This window comes from Gracilinanus agilis, chromosome 3 (assembly GCF_016433145.1).
Source record: "Gracilinanus agilis isolate LMUSP501 chromosome 3, AgileGrace, whole genome shotgun sequence".
NCBI classification, from domain to species: domain Eukaryota; kingdom Metazoa; phylum Chordata; class Mammalia; order Didelphimorphia; family Didelphidae; genus Gracilinanus; species Gracilinanus agilis.
This window is the reverse complement of record NC_058132.1, coordinates 370,744,166-370,769,430: the sequence shown is the minus strand read 5'-3', so window position 1 is coordinate 370,769,430 and position 25,265 is coordinate 370,744,166. Positions and strand designations below refer to the sequence as shown.

Sequence of the window (25,265 nt, the reverse complement as noted above, 5' to 3'; positions counted from 1 at the left end):
TTTTCTATTAAAGTTTTTCATATAGACTTGGTCACCAAGTGTTATGTCATGCAAAGAATAATCCAGAGGTGGTATTTGTTGGATTATACCCATTTCATGGAGCTCTCTAATTCTGGTTTGTAACGATTTTATGTAAGTTGATAACTGGCAATCTCCTCCTAACATCGAAATAAAACTGGGCTTGCACATTTGGGTATGCAATGGAGGATGTCTGTACAGCATCTCAAATGGAGAAAGATGTAAGTCTCCACTCAGTCAAATTCGAAGGTAGAAAAGCACTAAAAGTAGTATTTCAATCCATTTTAAATGAGTCTCTGAACATAATTTTCCAATTAATGTTTTGATCTCTCTGTTTAATTTTTTTTACTTGTCCAGAGCTCTGTGGATGGTAAGGTGCATGAAGACTAGCTTTGATTCCCAAATTTTCATAAATTTGTTTTAAAATGGACTGTGAGAAGTATGATTCCCAGTTGGAATCTATGCAAGATGGTATTCCAAACCTGGATATAATCTCTTTTAATAGTACTTTCACTATGAATGCTGCATTGCTTTTTCTGGCAGGAAATACTTCTGGCTACCTCATGAGTCAGTCAACTATTATCATGCAATATCTAAACCCTTTAGCTTTAGGCATGGTGATGAAATCAATTTGTATGCATTCAAATGGAGTAAAAACTAATGGTCAACTCCCAAGACCTTTCTTTTTAAACACTCCTTGATTGTATTTGATACAAATTTTGCATCTTCTATAGACTTTTATTGCAATTGATGTTCTTCCAGGTCCCAGCCAAAATCTCCGGAGTGTATCAATCATAGCCTGGATCCCAAAGTGCCCTTTCTCTTGTGTTGAGTTGCATATATGATAGAAAAGCTTTTTAGGCAAGATGGATTTCCCTGTGTCTGAGAACCATATTTCTCCTATCTCCTTGGCTCCAAGGTTCTTTTTCCATGCCTAGACTTCTAAATCATTGTAAGCACTAGTTATATTTGCTTCTTCAAAAGACTCAGAACATGCATCGGACCTTTCCTGGCTGTGAATTTAGCTATCATATCAGCCCTATGGTTTCTCTTAGATAGAGTCTGTCCCAAAGCTATGTGCTCTACAGTGGATCACTGTAACTTCTTTAGCCAATTATATGGCTTCCAGAAGTTCTGCAATGATTTTGGCATAGGCTATCTCTTTGCCTGCACTGGTTAGGAACCCTTGATTCTGCCATATTTCTCCAGTTGCATGTGTTACTGAGAAAGTGTATCTGGAATCTATGTAGATATTGACTCTCCTGCCTTTCCCTATCTTACAGGCTTGGATGAGAGCCACAAGCTCAGCTCCTTGAGCACTGATGTCACTGGGCAATTATCCAAACTACAGCGTGTTTGTTTCACCACTGCTGCCCCTGTAAATCTTTTGTCCCCATTCTTTTGACTGGAATCATTGGTAAAGATCTCTAGTTCTGGATTTGTTATTGGAATATCTTTCAAATCCATCCTAGTTTTCCTCTACCAATGAGATTACATCTTCACAATCATGAATTGGGTCTCCATGGAGTGGTAAATCTGGAAGGATATTGCAGGATTTAGCATATTGCATCACTTTAGAGTTATGTTTTCATTACTCAACAACATGATTTTGTATTGTGACAGACTTTGCTGAGTAAAGACTTGCAAATTGCATCTTTTTAATATTGCTTCCACCTGGTGGTTAGGCTAGACACTCAGTTTGGATCCGAGCACTAGATCTGTTGACTTTTGGATCAATAGTGTTGACTGCTACCACTGCTCTCATACAAGGTAGGATGCCTTTTGCCAGAATTATCCAGTTGTGCACTATAATAAGCCACTGGTCTAAAATTGGGTCCTAAGGCTTGCACTAAGACTCTTGAAGCTATCACTTGTGCTTCTTGGACAAACAGATGGAATTCTTTGTCATAGTCAGGTATACCCAAGGCTGGTGCTGTTAAGAATGATTCTTTCAGTTTTGCCAAAGCTTGTAGATGTTCATTAGTTATTTTCAGTGGTTCTATGACATTATTTTTTGTCAGATCTGTTAGACACTTTGTTATTTGACTATAGCCTAGAATCCATTGCATATAGAACCATCAAGAATTGCTCTCAGTTGCTGTTTGGTCTTTGGCACACTGAGTTTTTGGACGTCAGCTATTCTTTTCTTGGATAGATATCTCATGTCTCATCTCCTTCTCTAATATAAAGCTGAGAAATTCAACTGTGGGCAAACACCATTGTAATTTTGACTTTGACATTTTATGCCCTCTTTTACATAGTTCACATAGGAGTCTAGTACTATCTCTGAGACAAATTTTTGCTGTGGGACTTGCTAAAAGAATGTCATCAATGAAATGGACTACAGTGCTTTCTTTAAACATGATGGACTTCATATCTTGCTTTAAAATTTGGCAAAATAGGCTGGCTGACTATGGCCACCCTTGTGGAAGATGGCAGCAGGTCAACTGAGTTCCTTCCCAAGTAAAAGCAAAATTTTTTTACTTTCTCCATGTATTGGGATTGAGAAATATGAAGAGCACAAATCTATCACTGTGTAGTATCAGGTTTTACTAGGGATTTCAGCAAGTATGTTTGCTTGGCACAATAGGGTGTGATTTTATTATGAAATCGTTTACTGCTTGTAAATCTTGTATGAATCTCCATGCTATTTTGCCTTGATTGTCTGGCTTTGTTTTCTTGATCAGCATTATGGATGTATTGTATTTGGAGATTGTTGGGACTATTATTTTTTGGCTTAGCAAGCTCTTGATAATCGGTTTTATGCCCTCGGTGGCTTCTTTGCTAAGTTTATACTGAGTGGTGGTATTCCCTCCTTAATCCTGACTCTCACTGATGTTGCAGATTTCAATAAACCAATGTCTATGGAATGTTTTGCCCATACTTCCTCTGGTATTTTACTAGGGATTGCAAAAATTGAATTCACTTCTTCTTCCCTTTCCACTGTATCTAGAAATAATAGTGGATAAGCTTGCAATGAGTCCTTGGGGAGATGTAGAAAAATTTTCCCCAGTGGATTGGTGGATCACATTGGATTGTTGCACCTCGTTTGCAAAGTAGGTCTCTACCTAAGAGATTGGATGGACATTCTGGGATGAGTAGAAAATTGTGGTCTATTATCAGTGGACCAAGTGTTAACATTTTGGATTCAAGTTTTGGCACTCTTAGTTTTTCCTGTCATTCCCATCACTTGCACTGATCCCACTCTTCTACTATTCTCAGGAGATGTTTTTAATAATGAATTACTGGCTCCTGTATCAAGTAACGCTGGATTAATCTCTTCTACTTTTATCATCACATGAGATTAATTTGTTTTAGGCTTTTGGAACACTTCTACTATTGGTGCTTTGAATTCAATTTTGCTTAAATCCCACTCATCTGCTATGTGTGTGTCAACATTGGCCACTGCACTTTCTCCTAGAGATTTAGTTTGCAACCCATATACTGTTTGAATTTCAGGAATTGAATGAGTTTGGAAACCTGGGGAAATTAGGTTTAGGGAAGTTATTGCGCTGGTTGGCTTGTTCAGTGACCACAGAGACTTTGAAGGATTGAGCACCTTGCCATTAGGGTTGATTATAAATTTCTGCAGTAGATCAGTGACAGGTTTCTTTTCTTTGTCATCCCCTTTTCTTATTTCCCTGGGAGGTCTGCCCTATTGGTTCTTCCTAGGTGTCTGAGATTGTTCTGACCCCTCAGCCTTTGCTGTTGTTGGAAAAAGACAGCTTTTCTTCTTTTTCAGGTAGAGATTCTGTTTTGGGGGAACTAGAGGACATGAAGATTTCTGAACCATTCATATTTGCTTCTCCACTTTCTCCTAGAATTTCAATTTCTAGCCCACAGTCCTTTTCAGGTTTGTTTCTGCACTTTGTCCTAGATTAGAGATCTTTTAGCTCACTATCCTTTTATTCTCTATCTTTGCAATGGTTTCCAGCTATAGTCTTGTCCACTATTAAACTCCTCATCTGCTCGCTATCTGTTGTAACTTTATCTTCACTAATTTCTCCTCTAGTAACATTGATCCCCTCTATCACTGTTCCATTTAGCTCACAGATTTTCGCACTAATACTTTTCCCCACCTTTAACTTTTTCTCTTTTGCCTCATTTTTAGTAGTTATATTTTTTGCACTGTTTTTGTATCACTATCTTTGCTTTTAGCTCTATTTTTGTCACTTCTTTTGCTAACTCTTTATTTCTGCCTCCCCCACAGTATGGCTTCATAATTGACTTTGCTTTGCAACCTTAGCTGCAATTGATGAGTATTTGGGCCTAGCTCCTTCCTAGATGAACCTTTTCATTATTCAGATCTTGGGCTTGGCTTTCCAAATTACTGCATACGTGGGAACAGCATTGGCTATGATATTGTTGCCTATTGTTTTAATTTGCATTGCTTTTCCAAGTTCCCCTTCTATCATTCTCTGCATCAATTTGGGCTTTTGGTCTGCAATTTCAGACAAAGTGGCCAATTTTACCACAGAGGAAACATCAGGGTTGATTGGTTCTTTGATGTCTCTGAATAAATTCTCTTCTTGGTCTATATCAGGGGACAACGATGTATGGCTCTTGAGCCATATCTGGCTCCACCTCCCAACTGGCCAGTCCAGGCAGAGCCCCAGGATGTGCCCCAGGGGGCCCTTCAGCCTCTGCCCGATATTCCAGCACCTTCTGCCTCCATCCTCCTCCTTCCGCAGGTGTTTATGGCTCTCACGGCCAAAAAGGTTGCGGACCGTTGGTCTATATGATTGTAATATTACTAAGTTCTTTACTTCATCTCTTTCTTTCTAAGTTTTCTATTGGCTTCTTTCAGCTGTGACCTTAACTCTTGTACCAGCTTATCCCTCTGCTCATTCTTATGTTCCTTTCCCCCATCAAATATGTAAGTAGCAGCCTCCCTTAAGTCTTCCAGTCCTAGGAACTTCCAGCCTGGGCAATGCAGCTTGAAGCAGTTCTTAACTGCTACACAACTGCCTTTAACAAATTGCCTCCTTATGTGTTGGAGATTAGCCTCAGACAAATCTGTAAACCCAAGATTTCCTCCCATTTCCACAACAAGGTCTAAAAATGTGGTTGGATGTTCTCTTGCTTCCTGCTTCTGTTTTTTAAATCTACCCTCCATGCATCAGGTCATTTAGTGAAATTTCTCATTGCTTCAATTAAACCATTTCTAGTCTGGTCTAGAAACCTTAGATTTTGCATGTTGGAAAGTTCTAGATTTTGTGCATCCTCAGGCCATGAGAACAAATTTGGGTTGTTTCTGGTTTCGTTAATAAATTGTTCTTTTTCCCTCTTGGAAAAAAGTTCAGATGGAAGTTCAGTATACTCAAATGGAGGATCAAATAATCTAATTGCACAGTGGAACTCCTTAGTGCACTTTATTGGTTCTTCAAAAAATTTAGGCATAAACTTTCATAGTGTTCTAGTTCCTGAGTTTTAAATTGTTTATGAGTTTTCATGTGTACTATCCTTGAGACTGTAAGAAGAGTAGTCATGTCGCATAATGGAAGCATTGGTATTGCCTCATTACTGTCTCCCTGAACCTCTTTGATTTTATTTTCCTGAGTTGGAGTCTCTTATTGTTTAGTTTTGCTGTTTTTTTAGACTTTCTAATTCCCCAGTCACTTCCTTTAGTTTATGTCCCAGTTGTACTATTTCTTCCTTTAGTGTTATAATCATTAACTTTAAATCATTGTCCATTGTCTGAGCCTTTTCCCCTACAATCAGTTTGATACATCTTTTCAGTGCATAGTAAAGTTGTAGCACTGAGAAGACTACTCCTGCCACCACAAGAATATAGGATAGTGCCCTATCCATTTCTATCTTCAGTCACTGGAATAGTTCATAGAAATTCAGCAAAAAATAGATGTAATCCAGTATTATTACAAAAATCACGTTGTGGCACATTAATAAGAACTGGAAAATTATTGCCATCAGTCCCATGGTGACTATTAGCTTGTGTGTCATTGTTGTGCCAAAAAACCTCTCCACAGGAAAATTTGTCTTTTAAACCTGGCCCTTTAAGAATTCCACCACCACCACTCCCCAGCTCAGAAGCCTGGAAGAGTGGTGAGACAAAGTTGAGAGACCAACTTCTCTCTCCCAGTGCTGCCCCTACCTTCTTGTTTAAACTCTGAGTTTCCAGAGATAAGATCTGGGATTTATATTCCTCTCTCTTATCCTCATTTCAAAAACTATAGATGAGGGTGCTTTAGAGATTTTCTCAGCCATCAGAGAGCAAGGAAGTTGTTGGTTGGAATTTTAGGAGATAGTTGGATACAGTGATCCATGGAGATGCACTCAGTTAATTTTTCTCATCCTTGCTATGTCTAACAAACTATGGGGCCATATAGTGTTATCACTAGAGTCTTATGAATGTGAGAGTGGGTAAGTTAGTCATTTAACTGGTTGAGTAAAGTCTAGATGTGGGAGAGAGTAGAGTCATAGATTTAAATAATTTATTTGACATCTAGGTGTCTTTTTTCATACCATTCCCCTAACTTCAGTTAAAACCTGGGAAACCCCTCAGTGAGTAAAGTTGAAAAGCATTCATTAAATACCTACTATGTGCCAGGTACTGTGCTAAGTTCTGGGGTTATAAAGAAAGGTAACTCCAAAAAAGCAAACAAACCTCCACCCTGCCCCGCCCCCCGCCCCCCAAACAGGTCCTTTTCTCAGAGAACTCGCAGTCCAATGGGAGAGACAACCTGCAAACAAGTATGTAGTAAAAAGATATACAAGGGATAAATTAGAGGTAATCTCAGAGGGAAGGCTCTAAAATTAAGGAGGACTGAGAAGGCTTTTTATATGGAAACATAAATGAGGAGGAAGACAGTTCTAGACATGGGAGATTGCCAGTGAAAATGCCCACAGTTAGGAGTTGGAACTTTATGTGCAAAGAAGAGGAAGGAGGACAGAGTTGTTTTGAAGATACAATGGGGGCCTGTGGCTGACTAGCAGCAGTGGATCTAGGTACAGATTACAGGCCAATTACTTTTTGGCAGCCAGAAGAAATACTGTAGATTTGTAGAAGCTATTGGATACAGTCGCCAGAGCAATTCTGCCCTTTTGGTGGATGATTTGAGTGTTTCACCATCCTGTGGACAGATCAGATACTGAACTGTCTCTGGGATAATTAATATAGTTTGCCTTTCTATAGGCTTCAGAAAAGCAGCACAAGAAGCTATGTGGGCAGTTTAATGCAAGGCCAAGTATTGATTGCAACCTCCACTTATACCATTTAAGCTCATGTTGGGGAGGTGAGGTGAGTGGCTTCTTAATGTTGGTTATTTCTCCATGGATTGTGTCGACATAGAATCTAGAAGCCTCCAGACTTGTAGTCTAGAAATATTTAATGACCCCCAGTTTACTTAGCTTAAAGGTGAAAGCCCCAGGTTTGACCTAGTCACATGAAGGTTTCTCCCTGAGGGAAAGTCCAACTTCACTAGGCACAGAGTAACAATAGACCTTATTTTTGAGTTTGAATGGAGATGGTTGATCCCATCAGGTGGGGCCAAGCCCAAGCCCCAAGGTATCACACCCTCCTTTCCAGGATCAAACTAAGGACCTTCAGCTTATGAGACTGATGCACTGCCTACTGAGCTAAAGAATCATTTTTTTAAAAAACCTGCCATCTCAGAACCAATACTGTATATTGATTTCAAGGCAGAAGAGCTAGGCAATGGGGATAAAGTGACTTGCTCAAGGTCACATTAGAAGTGTCTGAGGCCAATTTTGAACCCAGGACCTCTGGCCTCTAGGCCTGGCTCTCAATCCACTGAGCCACCCAGCTGCCCCCTCCTTCTGAGGATCAAACTCAGGACCTTCAGCTTACATTACCCCCCAGCCCCCACCCCCCACCCCCAGTCTTTAGTTTCTTGAATTCAGTGAGTTCCGATGATGGGTCTTGATGAAATGGCTTCAGTATCCTTTTTCCTGCTGATTCCTTCTTTGTGCAGATAGCTTCATTTGCTGTAAGGGAAAACAAGAGAAATCTATAAACACATTTTTTAATAGGACTTGATCAACTCCCAATATACTTACTATAAAGATTATCCATGCTGCTAACCTCAATCTGCAATCCCTTATTATTAATTCTTTTAATGTCTATTCTATACCAATTATAAAATTATGTAAGCTACATGTTTAATCAGAAAAATTGCCTTCCTCTACCAAAATAATGATATAAAAAGCAACTCTACAAACTATAGAAATATAAAAGCAAAAAAAATCCACATCACAGGTTAATCAGGGCTTGTAAATCTGAAAGTGGCACTTTCCCTGTTTGTGGCCAAAAATTAAAATGTCATCTAATGCCAAGTAAATTCTAATTAAATATTTGATTACAAGCCCCCAAAATCATATTTAAAAATTTGTATTAGTTTCAGCTTCAAAATAATTTTAAAAGTCAAAATTAAAAGTTTCAAAATTGAAATTAACTCCCAAAATTCTCAAGATTAAAAATACTTCTAACTTTCCTTAATTTTAAACCTCTTACACCCCTCCCTTTTGGGGAGGTTGAGATGCTAGGGATTTTAAAAAACCGTTTTCTTTCACTTTTAACTACTTAACACCTATAATCATGCTTAAATAGCTTAGACTTTTTACTCCTATTAACTTTTACTTTGTATGAAAGAAATAATGTTGCAACTGAGTCAGCCAATGAAAAAAGCCTATAGATAAAAATTATTGTGAAAATAATTCTCTTGTTGTGGCAATATCATGGGATCTCCTGATTTAACTGAGTTCTAGCCTTACTAAATTAGTTTTGAGTACATTTTTCAATTTCCTGAGTATCTATTCATTGGCAATAAGGCCTCATTTACCATTGGACTTTGGCCTAGTCTACAGGTAATTTCATTAGTATTCCTAGGCACAAAGGCTTTTTTCTAATCTCACTGTTTCCTGCCTTGAAACTCCAAATTGTAAAAACTTTACTGGTATTGGGGAGCAATTCAGTGTTCTATTTGAACCTTGTTTATCAAAAATGCTGCTTGGAATCTACTATTTATATGTAAGGCTTCCCCCCTTTTTTGGCGCTGTTTTGGCAGGCTTTCCTTATGACCTAAATTCTTCCTCCTTTTAAATCCTTAGGAAAAAGGAACCTCCTCAATCTGCTACCTCATTAAAAATGGCTAAAAACTTCTATCTGCCTTCACAATTCTTATATTATAGGCCTTGCCTTTCTAAGGCTTCCTTCATTATATGATTATAGAAAATTTGCTATAACAGGAGAAAAGTGGGAAGTAACTTAAAATGAGGGAGAAAAGGTCCCATAATTTGGAATATTAATGCCATGCTTAAATTGGCAATGATCAGTAGTCACCTATAAAACTTGACAGGAACTTAGCTGAGTCATTTCTCGGTCCTTCCATTTGCCCTTGTGACTATATCAATAACCAATTTTTCCTTCATAGCATTTCTTTTTCCAATTATCTTCCCATACAATTCACCCTTAGATGGCAATTCTCTCTAACCATGCTCAGAGTTTACAATAAATTATCTTTTGATCTTACAATTGTTTCTAGGCTCCATTATTTCTTTCCTAAATTTGGCCATCTAGGTCTATCCTGAACCCATGCTATGCTAATATTAGAAAAGCACTCTGGAATCTCTGCTGCAAATTCTCAAATTTAACAGATATTACTTTTAGACCTCTTAACAAGGTAAAATGCTACTATTTTAAACCTTCCCTATTTTAGCTAAATTTAGGGAATAACTCTTCTTTCTAGGTTCTCTACTTAAAAGGGACTTTGCTCAGGGTAAATATAATTCTCAGGGGAAATAAAATGGCCAAGAAAACTGAAAGGCAAAATGAAAGCAATTAAAAAAGGCAATACTTATCAGTTCCAGTGACATCTTTGGGTTCCTTTGGATTTCTCATAGAGGTGTCTTCTTTAAGAGTCCTTCAGATTCTAGGCTGCAGGAAAATCTTGTGCAGGCTTTTGGCTCCTAAGAAAAGTCTTGAGATGATAGTCAGTGCTCTAGTGTTTTTAAATAAATTCCTTTTTAACAAGCAGTCTAGCAAACTTAACCTTAATAAGTTCTAATCACTTTATCCACACTCCAGAGCTGGGGTGACAAAATGCAGGGCATCCCAAAAAATTTCTTTAGGAACTTTCCCAGGTGGAGAATTCCTTCCTCTAATAGTGGTCATGTGCCAATGATTATTTACCAGGGAAAAATGATGCTAAAAAAATGGGTGCTAATTCAGGCCAGTCTTCTCTACTTAAAAAGAAAAGAGAAAAATGAAAGGTAACTTACTATAAGAAATAATCATCAGGATTCACTAGTCTTTTTAAGAAAACAAAAACATATCTATTGTAATGGTTACACTCTGGAAATTCATCTAAAACTCCAAAAATCAGGATATAGTTCATGGTCTTTCTACTTCTCCAGAAATATAACACATAAAAATTTCTCTCCAAACACAAATGTATATTTAGGAATATCTTGAATCCCTAAAAACTACATTACCAAAATTTCATTTCTGTATTACCTACAATGCTTTTCCTTTTGTCTATGTTTACGTGGTCATGTTTTGTATAAGTTCTGAGGCTCTGCCTCATTCTAGCTCTTTTGCTCTTGGGAGTGGGCTGGTTAGTACCCTTTTAGTTACCTTTTTATGTTAGTTTATTATTAATAAAAATTTATAAACATAATATTTAGTATTTTCCATATTAATTTTAATCTCCACATTTATGATGACCACGAAGGGACATAATTCTTTAAAAAAAAATCTTTTTAAGTTTTTGGAAAAAAAAAAGAAAAGACAGATACGTTGTTTTTTTTTTTTTTGTTTTGTTTTGAACCCTTGTACTTCGGTGTATTGTCTCATAGGTGGAAGATTGGTAAGGGTGGGCAATGGGGGTCAAGTGACTTGCCCAGGGTCACACAGCTGGTAAGTGGCTGAGGCCGGGTTTGAACCTAGGACCTCCTGTCTCTAGGCCTGACTCTCACTCCACTGAGCTACCCAGCTGCCCCTAGATATGTTTTGCAAGGGGCCTGTTTCTACCACTTGCTGGCTCCAGACCTGCCCGCCTGTCTCCCAGGGCTGCTGCCCCTGTCCATCTGCTTAAGCCAGCATTCCTCACTGCTCCTCACCCAACCTGCTGCTGTGCTGCAGATTCAGCCTGAGCTATACCGGTCCAGCCTCCAACAGCCCACAACCAGACCCACCTGCCATTCAGTGCCACTTTTTTTTTTTAAGAGGGTGATATATAAAAAAAATTTTCCATGCAATCCCTTCCCCCACCCCACGTGGTTTTTCCAGCCTGTGCTAGTCATTTTTTAAGCCAGAGTTTTAAACTGACCCTGGAATACCTGTTGAGAGAGATTTGCAACTCAGGAATTTTTTTTTGACAAAAAGGGGACTCCTCTGCCTTTACTTTTGAGGGCAGAGAGACCAAATCACTAGATTTAAAGTCAAAGTTTTGGAAATAAGTCTGCTTTCCCCTTTTCTTTCCAGACTCAAAACACCAAGGGACTTTTTAGAAGCCAGTTCTCTCATATGCAAATACTCTATTGTTCTCCAGGAAGATTTTGCCTTTTTGTATTTACTCTGTAAACAAACTTCCATTCAGTGTTTTTTGTTTGTTTGTTTGTTGTTTTTTTTTTTTTTTTAGTAATAATGCTATTGCAAAGCATGCTTGAATCTCTGCAGTTTGAATTCCTTGAGCTCATTAGTGTGGTTTGGATCTGCTTAATTCTTTTCCTGGGAGTTTTTATTTTTATTAGAGATTTCCCACTTTATTTACTTCTCAAGAATATTCAACAGGCTAGGGGGCTGTTTAAACTAGAAGCCAAACAAATATTTTGACAAAGTTTTGAAAGTCTTAAATGCTCAGTGCAGAATTCTCCCTCACTATGACAAAATTCAGAGGTCTAACAAAGGAAATGCAAATGGATGATAAATTCTGGGAGAGGGGAAAGAACCTTAAAAGAGATCTGGAAATTATTGATGTTAACCTTTTGAGTTTTGTCTCCCCTCCTTAATAGTGAACAAGTCTATTCAGATTGATAAAAAGGTTTTTGACTGCACTGCCTGTACCTTATTATTTGCTTATATTATTGTTTATTGCTGATTGCTTTAATGATTAAAATTTTTTTAGGTTTACCTGTATTAATCTAATTAATATCTATTCTGTTATATGATTTTTTTATCTGTACCATTTCCTTATGATTTTATTGAACAACATATCATTGTAAAGAAGCCCATAAGTCTTATGTATCCTAGATTTGTCATCTCAACTATCGAGGTCGCATGTTGCTTATACAATCATTGGAGAATTTAATGAGCTAAATATCTCAATTGTTTTTATTTTTTTATTTTTATTTTTATATATTCTTGAGTCAATACTGTGTATTGGCTCCAAGGCAGAAGAGTGGTAAGGGCTAGGCAATGGGGGTCAAGTGACTTGTCCAGGGTCACACAGCTAGTAAGTGTCTGAGGCCAGATTTGAACCTAGTACCTCCCGTCTCTAGCCTGACTTTCAATCCACTGAGCCAACCAACTGCCCCCATCTCAATTGTTTTTAAAGGGTCCATTTAGTAGCTGAAATGCAATGACATTATTATATATCCCCATCTCTGCATTTATAAAAATTTAATGGATGAGGCATATGACAGTCTCATACCACACGAGTTGGGAAGGTGTTCCTAGGATGTGGTACCCCTAGAAGATTCCCAAGAGCATACTCCAAGTAGCAAGTGGCTTCTGGATGATTTAATAGTTTTAACTCTTCAGCTTATTCTACTCTTCCACCAGAATAATCTAAATTTCTTTGTGATGTTTTAGACCCCAAAAAGATTTTCATCAGCATTTTCCAAGGTTGAAAGATTTGTTACATCTGTAGATTTGTGAGAAGTATGCATCAGTTCATAGGTTTTTGAAATATCACACAGCAAGTGGCTATATATATACATATATACATATATATATATATATATAAACTCGTGTGAATCCTATATAATAATGGGTTTGTTTGCTATTGTCGATAACTGGGCTATTGTAAATTTTGGGGATTTTGGTACTTTATTTGAATGTACATTATCTACTACTGTTTTATTTTTATATATCTGTTATTTTGTAAAAATCATTTGAACTCACATAGTGGATCATGGCTGCTAAAATCATTATCTGGGACAAGATGGATGCCACTTTGAATGACAGGATTGGCAGTTGAGAATTTCGGAATGTTCTGGGTGCTGTGAGCCAAGGGCAAAAATTGGTTGACCCCATCCTATAAATACCCCCAAGGAACAACAGTTGGGAGCTCAGACTTGAGCAGGCTCTTTTGGAGCAAGGACTTGGGACAGAGGGAGGTGAAGGGTGGAAAGGGTAGGCCTGAAACCTGTAACCTGTACCTTACTGAGAGAGAGCTTGTGATCAATCAACACCATTGATATTAGAGCTGAGAGATTATACTGATTCATCTATCAACATCAACAGCCTTCCCTAATCTCTGGCTTGGCTGTGGCCAGGTCAGGTCAGAGTTAGTGAGAGGGTAAAGACTTCTGGTTACTACAAGCTTAGCAATCTTCAGATTTGATCGACAATTAGATTAATAGCCAATCAACTAGCAATAGGGTTCCCAGATCCTCAATCCTGTTGCCTTGTTTTCCTTATCCCATTAATAAATTCAATATAGTGTTTACCAACAAGTACCTTTCCTGAGTAGTTATTATATCAAGGCCCTTGGGAAGGGGAGATCAATACGCAGTCAGATAACAATGTTTCCAATAGCCAATCAATAGCCTTATCAACATCTAATCCAACCTCAGGTTGGGACCTAGAGAGATTAACCATTCATCCAACCTCTCAGGGGTTCCCAACCTGAGCAAACTGTTAGAAGGGAACAACTGACAGGCTTAATCAATCAAGCCTGTCAGGGAGGAGAGGCATACATTACATCCATAGCAATTGTGAGAGGATTATGTGTTTCCTCCCTCACCAGTTTGGGCTTGAGCATACAATCCCTCCTCCATTCATACTATCTCTGAGATCCACATATACAATTAATTATCAAGAAGATCCAGGAGACAGAGATAGAGAAAGATACACACACACATACACATATATATACACACATAGATATAGATATAGATATAATACAATCACAACCTCATTTCCTTTTAACATGGCCAAGTTTAAAAACAAAATGGATCTCATTTTTTGGATGAGGAACCTTTGTATTCTACCTCTCCTTGGCTGACACAGGGGGTCACTGATTATAAGCTATATATTTTTGAATTGTAAAGCATTTTTTTATTATTCTGTTTCATATAGTATTTGAGTACTTTGAAGTATATGTAATCAATATTAATCTTTTTATTTTTTGATTTTGAACTAATATAAGCTTAAAAGTTTGCATTTATCCTAATATTAATGCATACCCAAAAAGCTTTAAATTATAGAATGCCATTGATTGTTTAAATATTATGTTTTAATGATTCTGTCTGATTCTACAAGAAAGAATTTTAAAAGAGTCACTGCACAGTGCCAAAGAAGCACAAAGATACCTGCAAAGTACCAATTGAGCACAAGGTCAAAGAGACCAACCAACCCCAGTGGGATTGATATAATTTTGAGACAAGACAAGAGGACTTGAACTTGTTTGGAGTTTGAGGTTGTGGCTATTCTGACATATGTCAGAGGCAGGACTTCCTCTGAACCACATTCTAACAAGCACTTCTATAGCTGCCATATTGGCTCCCATTTGCTCCTATAATCTAGGCCCTTTTCTGTCTTTCATAGTGTAGCACACCTTCTTTGTCCTGGCTACTGATTGGGTAAGTGCACAATTTCTTAAATTACTTTAATTAGGCCCTCATTCAAGGACCTGTTATAAGTTTATTTTTCCTTTACTTAGATTTTTTAGACATAAGACTTTGACATTTTATATTTCATCCACAAGTTATTTTTTTTCTCTTTTATGTGGATTTTTGGGTGTTTTTAATTTCTTTTGCAATTGATGTATATACCTTATAACTCAGCTATGTATCCCTGAGTGATCCCTGTGTTATTATCCACCTCAGGGGGGACTATGTTATTGTTGTGAACTTTGATTTTAATTTGAGCAATTTTAGGATAAGAAACTTGCTACCTCCCAGAATCCAGAAGATAAACCTGTTTGGGGAAGACACCATGAAGTTGTCTGCAGAGACTACACATTGCACCAGAAGATCCAGACTGAACTTTGGGATGTGAATTGAACTATGAGGGGTTGAATGCAATTGTTTTGAATCTATACTTTTATGCCAAAGGGGACTGCCCCCAAATTGTTTGTTTTTTTTCAATGTAGCAATAATTGGTTTTGTTCTTTTTCTCTTTTATTTCCCTTTTATCCCCAAATTGTTGTAATTTCCCTTTAGAAAATTGTAATATTGTATCTACCTCTAATTAAAGTTATGTTAATTATATTTAAATGATCCATTGTGGAGACTGGTCTCCCAAAGGATCACAGGGGGGAAAGAATACTTAGAAATATCTTGAATCCCTAAAAACTATATTATCCAAACTTCATTTCTGTATTACCTACAGTGCTTTTCCTTTTGTCTACTTTTGTGTGGTCACGTTTTGTATAAGTTCTTAGGTATCTCGTTCTTGCTCATTTGCTCCTGGGAGCAGGTTGGTTAGTACCTTTTTAGTTACCTTTTTATGTTAGTTTATTATTAATAAAAAGTTATAAATAGAATATTTAGTGTTTTGCATATTAATTGTAATCTCCACACAAAATTTAGGGTTACTAAGAAAAAGCTTAAAAATTACTTTAAAATCAAAATACCTATCCAATTTCCTTCTCTTTATCCTTTTACTCTAATTTACCTAAAATTGCCTTTCTCTCAGCTTTGCCTCAAAACCCTTTGGCCTAAGGCTAAAGCCACTCCTTCAGAGAAAATTTGTCGGTTAGTTTAAAAAATGTTCAGGGTTTCCTTCTCATGTAAAGCAAAACCTTTTCCCAACAATATCATGTCTTTTTACAAAGATGGAAATGGCCAAAAATGAACTTTCTTTACTTCGGAACACACACACACACACACACACACACACACACACACACACACACACGTTAATCAGAAAAACCTTGCTCTTTGGAAACTGTTGACATGGAATCTAGAAGCCCCCAAACTTTAGCCTAGAAAGATTTAATGAACCCCAATTTACTTAGCTTAAAGGTGAAAACCTCAGGTTTAACCTTGTCACATGAGAGTTCTTTCTTGAGGGAAAGTCCAACTTCACTAGTCTCAGACTAATAATAAACCTTAAAGGAGTTTAAGTGGAGATAGCTAATCCTCAAATGTTAAGTATCTCTTATGTCCCAAAGGTTTCTCCCCTTGGGGCAAAGTCCTTTACCAAGGGGTCCAGCCCTTGGTTGGGTCTTTCCCTTTTGTGTCCACTGTAAAATGTCAACCCCTCACTGTTATTCTTGTCTGGAATGCCTCATTTTTCTTTGTTATCATTGTAAAGCCAATCAACTATCCCTCTCATCTCCAGGCCCCCATGATCCCCTAGAAAGGTATTTAAGCTTCCCAGCTTTAATGGCTATTTGGATTTGTCATCTAGATTGGTGGCACTTCCAGTGATAATGTCCTAAGAGTCCAGGGTATAGACCCTGTAAAAGTTTAGGTGCCTGACTCTGAGTAAAGGGCCAAATATTGGACTTATCCTTATCCTGATTAAACAGTTTGTTTTTTTTTTAACCTTTACCTTTCATCTTGGAGTCAATACTGTATACTGGCTCCCAGGCAGAAGAGAGGCAAGGGCTAACCAATGGAGGGTTAAGTGACTTGTCCAGGGTCACATAGCTAGGAAGTGTTTGAGGCCAGATTTGAACCTAGGACCTCCCATCTCTAGGCCTGGTTCTCATTCCACTGAGCCACCCAGCTGCCCCTAAACAATGTTTTTTTCTGGCTATTTAATAGTTATGTTTTTCCCCCATCAACAAAACAAATAACAGCTTGATAAAAATGTGAAATCATAGCATTTAAATAACAAAATTAATATCTAGAATAAAATGCATTTCATTACTAACATTAAACATTAACTGCACTTGATATACAATATTTTACACATTAATCATACTAAATTGGGAAGAAAAGATTAGAATTTTAAAATTATGAATTTCTGGACCTTCTTTTTCCTCCTGCTGGATATTCACATATCCGGATCACCAGCTCCTGCCTCACCTCTTCAGCTTTTGGGAGGAATTAACTGTTAACACAACTTTCAGACATTATTTCCTAACATTTTGAATCACAAGCATTCGAGATAATTAGCAAAGTCTCCTTTCAAAAATACATCACTATTGATCCAACCATTCTAGATGGCAGTTTGGAACTATGCTCAAAAGAGAGCTAAAAGATTGCCTGCCCTTTGATCCAGCCATACCACTGCTGAATTTATACCCCAAAGAGATCATAAGGAAAAAGACGTGTACAAAAATATTTATAGCCACACTCTTTGTGGTGGCAAAAAACTGGAAAATGAGGGGATGCCCTTCAATTGGGGAATGGCTGAACAAATTGTGGTATCTGTTGTGATGGAATGAATGTCCTCCAGGAATTGATGCAGAGTGAAAGGAGCAGAACCAGGAGAACATTATTTACAGAGACGGATACACAGTGGTAAAATCGAATGTAATGGGCTTCTCTGCTAGGAACAATGAAATAATTCAGGACAACTATAAAGGACCTATGAGAAAGAATGCTATCCACATTCAGAGGAAGAAGAATAGGAGTAGAAACACAGAAGAAAAATAACTGCCTGTTCACATGGGTGAATGGGGATATAATTAGGGATATTGACTCAAAATGAGTACCTACCCTAGTGCAAATATCAATAATATAGAAATAGATTTTGATCAATGACACATGTAAAACCCAGTGGAATTGTGGGTTGGGTATGGGAGAGGGTGGGAGGAGGGGAGGGATAGAATATGAATCCTGTAATCATGGGCAAATGCTCTAAATTAATTAATTAAATAAAATCTAGCATTCTAAATAAACAAAAAAAAGAAAAACACATTGTAAATACGATATAAGCAAAACCTCACAGAGAATTGAGAAGATACCCAGAAGTTAAGTTCTTAAGCTTCTATGAGAAGCTTCTCTTTCTTTTTTTTTTTTTTCAACACAGATTCACGACTCTTTAAACCTTAAGCCATGGCATTTCAAATTGGGAAGAACTTTTCTGTATGTTAATTACTTTAAACTAGTTACTCAACATTTCAATTGAACACTTAGGCTCCAACACTACAACTTATCTTCCTACACAATCCTGGCTCTTACTCCTCGCAGGGATACTGCTTCACTTAAAACAGACTGTAGAAACATAATCTTTTCCTCATTAAATGAGCACCATTTTGCCACCTTACCTTGTTATTGGACTTTGCCACTGTCTGCCATTTATCTAGGTATTTGCATGCACCAGATCCATACTTTGAAAACATATAACTCATGGCTGTATGGTTCCTTGGGCTGCCAGCTGCCCTCCCCTCCACCTGGGGCCACAGATTTACTATTCCCCATTCCAGCAGCCCCTGGGTAGGCTCTAGATTCTGCAATTCTCTCTGTGCAATCCACAGACCACTGATTAATGTCCCCTTAGAGAGTGGGTCACTCCCAAATACAGGAGACCAAGTCCTTTTTCCAAGAGCCACTTACCTGGCCCCTCTGCCAACTGGACTCCTGACTCAACTCCAAACAGGTTGTATAGGTACCTCACATACCTCATGTCTTGGCGTCCTTGTTAGCAGGATGGCTCAGACAGCTGGGACTTCTGAATCTTGCTGGGGAAACTTTGTTAACTAGGAAAAAACACAGAACTGTTAAGTAGTCAGAAAAAACACTCTTTAATTAAGGAAAGGAGTAACAGGGCTGAGTAGGCCTCTACACAGAGCTATGCGCCACACTCCTAGGCAGAGTCCAAGGATTGAACTCTGGTTTCTCTGGTCCATGACCCCTGGAAGTGCTACCACTCTACATGATGACTCCTAGGAACAAAAGAAATTGGGGAACCTAATACCGTTTGGGAATATCCAGGGGCAGGGAAAGATGATTGACATTACCTTAGCTACAAGGAAATGGGGGTGTTCAACCTATACTGACAGGATACAATCAAGCTTGGGAAAGAAATCATAGCCAGAGGCTAGGGTGTAAAGGAAGGGGCTACCTACAATGGATACTAAAAGGATGGTCCCACCCAGGTGTGGATCTTCTTGGGAAAGGGTCTCTGATATAATGGGGAAGACTACCTAAAGACAAAAAGAGTATTTAGCATATACTTAGTCCCACCTAACTTGGGTGGTCTGTAACCCACCTGTATTATAATGAGTGACAAATCAGAATTTACTGACTGCCTCCTGGGAAGTCCTAAGAAAAGCATCTGTTGGGATTGGATACCTTAAACTAAGAGGAAGCCACAGGAAGTGACACAAAAGAGTCTCCTTTAAAAAGAGACCTCAGTGAGCTGGGCCAGCTCTTCTGGTTCATGAATGGGACCTGAAGAACCTCTTCTGGTTTGTGACCAGACCTGGAGGAGGTCTGGAGCTGGTGTGTGTTAGGACTGACTCTTCCTGAACTTTTCTTAAAGCTTCTGATTTGTTCAACTTCGAGGCCCTTTGGGTCTCTAGCTTCCCAACCTCTGCTGAGGGTTAATTAGATCTACCTGGATTGAACTAGGGGATCAGAGCAAATTACCTACTGTGTTAGATTACTTATCCTATCTTATCCTCTTTCTTATTTCCTTATTTCTACTTCTTCTCATTTGTAAATAAATTTCCGTAAAAGTCATTTTAACTTGAGGTTATTCTTTAACTGGGGACCAATAATTGTTCAATCCCCTGGTGACCAACCTTTTAACATTTACCCAATCCTTTTTACCCTTATACAGTACAGTTTGAACACTCCCATTTCCTTGTATCTATGGTAATGTCAATCATCTTTTCCTGCCCCTGGATCTCCCCAAATGGTATATAGGTCCTCCAAATTCTTTTGTCCTTTGGAGTTGTCAATGTAGCATAGTTGGCTCTCCCAGGTGTCAGTGTCTAGAGCATCCAGAGTTTCAATCCTAGGAACTCTGTGTGGGTATTAGCTCGCAGCTCTATGTGGAGGCCTAATATTGCATTGAACCCCTTTCCTTAGTTAAAGAGTAATTTTTTTGACTATTTAATAGTTCTGTGTTGTTTCCAAGTCAACACAGTCTAGTAAGGACTTATGACCTCTTCTCTGAATGTTTTCCAGTACACAAAATAAAATACATATTACAAAGAAAACCAATTATACTGAAATGAAGTTACATAATTAAGTAGTTCACAGATCCCAGGTTAAGAATCCCCTATTTAATTGAAGGCTGAATCCCCGGGTGGTACAAGTGCCTTTTAGAATTGGGTTTGGTGGAGGGATGGAGAAGAAATCACGCCTTAGGCAAGCGCATGCTCAATGGGTCCATATGTCAGATTTTTTTAGGGAAATTAATCACTAGCATAGTTCCGCGCATGCGTAATATCGACACGCTTTTTAAAAACCCCATTAAAAAAACTTTACAAGCCTTCTGACGCCACTGCACCGTCAAAGCTACACCCTGCAACGCATGCGCTTTAGGGTAGCAGAGGAGAGACACTTGTCGAGGAGGGAGAGGTTTCTTTTCTTTTCCTTTTTTCCCTTTCATCTCCCCGCCTCTCTCGCCCCGCCCCCTATCCTCCTTTCCCCTCCCCCATCCTGCCACGTCCGGGGCTCGAGCTCACGCTAGGCTCAGTGGGTCTAAGCGATTGGCTGAAGCCGGGCTCGAGCCAGAGGGCGACTTACAGCGGCCGAACGTGACAGACGGTATCCTCCCCCTTGACGCCGTGGCGGCTCCGGCACCGGCGCTTCCCTCAGACACAGGATCGGAGGATAAGGCGAGGCTGCGGGCACGGCGGTGGCTGCGGCCCCAACGAGGAAGGTATTTTTTTTAATGGTCGCCCGAATCTGGGGCGCGCCTGCTCGCTCCCTCTCTGACTCTAGCCGGCTATGTGGGCATGCGCGCCGAGGCCTTGGTGGGACCCGGCTGTGGTCCGGCTGATTGGGGCGGGGATGGGGCACGAGGCCCGGGGAGCCGGGGGATCACGAGCTGGCCCGGAAAGTCTGTGTGTGGGGGGTGCGAGGTGAGAGAGGGAGCTTTGAGCTGGCCCCGAGAAGCGGACGCGGGGACAGGGAGGGGGGAGTTCCTGAACCGGTCGGGTGGGGGGAGCGGGAGGCGAGGTAGGGGGTCACTAGCTGGCCGGGGTGGAGTGGGGGCGGCGCTCTAGAAGCAGGGAGTCAGCATGCCGGGAAGGAGGGACGCCCTAGAAGAGGGAGGGAGGGTATTTGGGGAGGCGCGCACTGGCTTCGCTGAGGCTGGGATGGGCAGGGAAGGGAAGAGAAGCTGGACGTCCCTAACCTGCGGTCAGGGGCTACTTGTGGAAGGTTTACGTGGATGTAAGGGGGCGGGACGGACCCCTTCCGGTTTCGTTTTTGCTTTAAAACCCCTAGCCCCTCCCCCCAGCTGATTCTGAGACACGTAGTAGGTACTTAAAGGGTGCTATTTTAATTGAATGGAACGGTTGGGCCTAGGAGCTTTTTTTTTCCTCTGGGGGATGTGGAACAGCTGAGAGTCCAGCAGAAGGCCCTCACTCAGGAGGAGGGCCTCGACCTTTGTGCAGCCAGCTCACCCAACATATTTATTGAACAGGGCTCTGGTGTGTTTAGGAGTGTGTTGCTTCTGTGACTCTTAAAATCAGAGTTTCTTAAATTTAAATTATGGACCCCCCTCTCCTCCCAACACACACACACACACACACTTTATCATTGAAGAGACTTTAGAGTGTCTGTAAATTTGGATTCGGGGGGGAACATTTTTTCATTATAATTGACATGCTTTGCAATCCTATGTATTTTGTATTGGATATTTAAAAGCATTCTTAGATAGTCTGTAGAATTCAGAGGAGAGCCAAAAAAGGTTAGGAATCCTTGCTCTAGACTCAGTGGACAGTCTCATCCTACCTTTGTGACACCATTTTGGTTTTTCTTGGCAAAAAATACGGAAGTGGTTTGTCATTTCCTTCTCCAGCACATTTTATAAATGCGGAAACCAAGGCAAACAGGATTAATTGACTTGTCCAGAATCACCCAGCTATTAAGTGTCTTGAGGCTAGATTTGAACTTGGGTAAATGAATCTTCTTCACTCCAGGCCCAGTACTTTATCCACTCTGCCACCTAGCTTTCCTTTCATCCCTTGAAACTGGGCTGTAACCATTGTTCTTGCTGCTGCCCAAGGGGCAGGCTTTAAAGAATAGGTCTTATCTTACTCTCTAGCTCAAGAGGCTTCTGTGGCTCCCTATTGCCCCTAGATTAAAATACAAGTTCCATTATGGAATATCTAAGTATATAATAACTTGTCTTCAATCTGCCTTAACAGACAATTCACAATAATTGCCTTCAGGGACTACTTAGCAGTTGCAAACAAGTATTCTCGCTTATTACCTGTATACAACATTGAATCTCTCCATACTTTTTTTATTTCCTACTGCCCTCTATGCCTGGAATGTTCTATCTTCTCACCTTTGCCACTTCCTTCAAGGTTCACCTGGAGTGACAGGTTTTTCAACTAGGTCTTTTTTTCTATCTCCAAGTGTTATTTCCTTCATTACTTTATATAATTTTTATTTTTCATCCATATTCCTTAGAGACAATTCTTGTCTTTGTATCCCCAATAAACACCATAGTAGTTATTTCAGCATTTAACTAAATATTTATTGAATTAAAGAAGCAATTCTTGCATTGGATAGGAAATTATCTCAAAGGTCTTGAAGAATTTTAAAGCTAGGAAGAATAGAAGAGATTATCTCTAGTCCATCCCCCTTATTTGAGGAATCTGAAACCTAGAGAGGTTGTTACTCTAATAAATTAGTAGCTAGTGGATGGCAAAGATTTGAACCCGTATCTTCTGATTCTAAGTATAGTGTTATATCATACATCTATTAAATTAAGCAAACACAAAGTGCATGATGTATGATAGAATAAGAGCACAGATAAAACATAAGTGGGAGCCACTTGGTGATGAGTGGTGTAGCAGGGATAGAATTCCAACCTCTTTTATTATGACTTCAAATGTAGTGCTCTTCCTACTGTACTTTATTATTTCTTCACAGTATGCACCAATTGTTTTCTTTCAGTGTCATTGAAATTTAGCTTTGTTCTCAATCTCAGAGAAAGAGTGACCTTGATGGGTAGGACTTGAAATTCAGTATTCTGGTAAATAATGAATCCTGACTCAAATATGTGAGATTAGGCTTTTGGTGTGACCCTGAACACGTTCCTTTAGCTTCTTGTAGAAAATAATAATAAATATTTGTGGAATTGCACTAGGAGAATTCCTCACAAGGGCTTAATAAGTTATGATTTATCAGGTATTTTGTGGACTTTGAAGGGAGAATGTTGTTGAAATAGACTATTTGGGTTTTAGTGGCCATCCTACCTGTTTCATAACTCACTAATAATACTACCTATTTCTTGCTGATGAGTCATGAAGAGGCGAAAGGACTAGGCCTTATTCATCTTCATGTCATTAGAAACTTAAGGGTGGCTCTTTTTTTTACTCAGTAAATAACATTTATTATATGCTTCCTATGTGTTAAGCACTGGAGATACAAAGTAAGGCACAAGATGGTCCTTGCTCTCAAGGAGCTCAGAGAGTGATAGGGGTGACAACATGCAAATAACTATGTATAAACAAGCTACATAAGGATAAACCTGGAAATTAATAGAGGGAAGCACTAGAATTTAAGATTATCAGGAAAGATGGGATTTTAGTTGAGATTTTAAGGAAACCAGGCAAGATTAGGAAGGACAACGTTCCAGGTATAACAGATAGTGAAAGCTTCTGGAAGTGGGAGATGGAGTATCCTGTGGGAGGAACATCCATGAGACTACTGTCATTGGGAAAGTAGGTGGAAAAGGTGTGTGGAAGAAAGGGCAGATTATGAAGGGCTTTGAATCCCAAACAGAGGGTTTTATATTTGATCTAGAGGTAATAGAGAGCCACTAAGTTTATTAAATAGGAAGGTAGCTATGGTCAGACTTGTTCTTTGGGAAAATCACTTTGACAGCTTAGTGGAGAATGTCCTGGGGAGAGACTTGTGGCAGGGAAACCCACCTCTTATTGCAACATTTCAGTTTGAGATGATGAGAACCTCCACCATGGTAGTGGTCAGAGATGGGAAGGGGATATATATTTTAGAGATTTTATGAAGATAAAATTGACAGACCTGGTCAACATATTGGATATGTTGAAAGAGAGGAGTTGAAACTGGATACCTAGGTTGTTGTAGATTGCAAGCTCTACAGAAATAAGGAAGTGAAGAAGAGTGAAAGTTTTTTTGGGGAGGCAAGGGGATGATGTTGGTTTTACACATTTTGAGTTTAAGATGTTAGTAGGCCATCCAATCCTGTTCAAGATATCCAATAGGCAGTTGGAGATTCAAGACTGAAATTTTAAAGAGGTTATAGATGAGTAAGTAACTTTGAAAATCATCAGCTTAGAGATAACTGAATCCATGGAAACTGATGGATCACCAAGTGAAATAGTGTAGAACAGCCTTGGTGAAGACTGCACAAGTGCAAAGCTGGCACTTAAGGAGCTGCTCAGTTCCCCCCTTTTCCCTCCACCCAAGGATATTTTTTGCATGCCCCCACCCCTCTGTCCTGTCACCCAAAGCAAGCTCTTTCTTCCTCAACTGTCTGGTAATGGAGTAGGGGGAGGGGACTCATAGCTTGAATTTGCCCTCTGGGCACTCAGTCTCTAAAGGTTTGAGGAGGAGGGAGAAGAGGACCCCATGCCACCACATGGTTAGCTGGCAGGCATGCAAAAGAATCTGATAAATCATCAAATAGGAAAATCAAGAGGTAGCACTGCCATGAAATTCTAGATAGAAAAGACTCAGATGGAGGATTAGTTAGTAACTTGAGAGGTTGAGTAGAGAGTTAAGAGAGTGAGATGAAATGGAAGTGGAGGCACTCATAGATTTCTCAAGGAATTTATCCACAAAGAGAAGAGGGAGATGGAACTACAGGTATTAGGGATGGATAGCTCAAGTGATGTTTTTGAGTATGGAGTAAATATGAACATATATGCAGGTAGTAGGGAAGCAGCTTATTATTTATTTATTTATTTATTTTTATCCTGGGACTCCATTCAAGGAGCATAAGGCCACAACCAGTAGGCAATGGGTCACAC

General features: G+C 39.3%; 2 protein-coding genes across 3 annotated transcripts in view; both read left to right on the top strand.

The window, feature by feature from the left end:
* The window catches only part of ADGRG7 (adhesion G protein-coupled receptor G7), a 125,245-nt gene extending 104,279 nt beyond the window's left edge, over positions 1-20,966 (top strand). Inside the window, 1 exon segment of the mRNA XM_044669200.1 lies at positions 20,762-20,966. Within this exon segment, the coding sequence (XP_044525135.1) occupies positions 20,762-20,966 (205 nt within the window).
* Positions 20,796-25,265, top strand: part of TFG (trafficking from ER to golgi regulator) — a 41,144-nt gene continuing 36,674 nt past the window's right edge. For both annotated transcript variants that reach the window (XM_044670126.1, XM_044670125.1), the window contains exon 1: positions 20,796-20,953. The gene's annotated coding sequence lies outside the window, so the exon portion shown is untranslated. The remainder of the gene's footprint in view (positions 20,954-25,265) is intronic.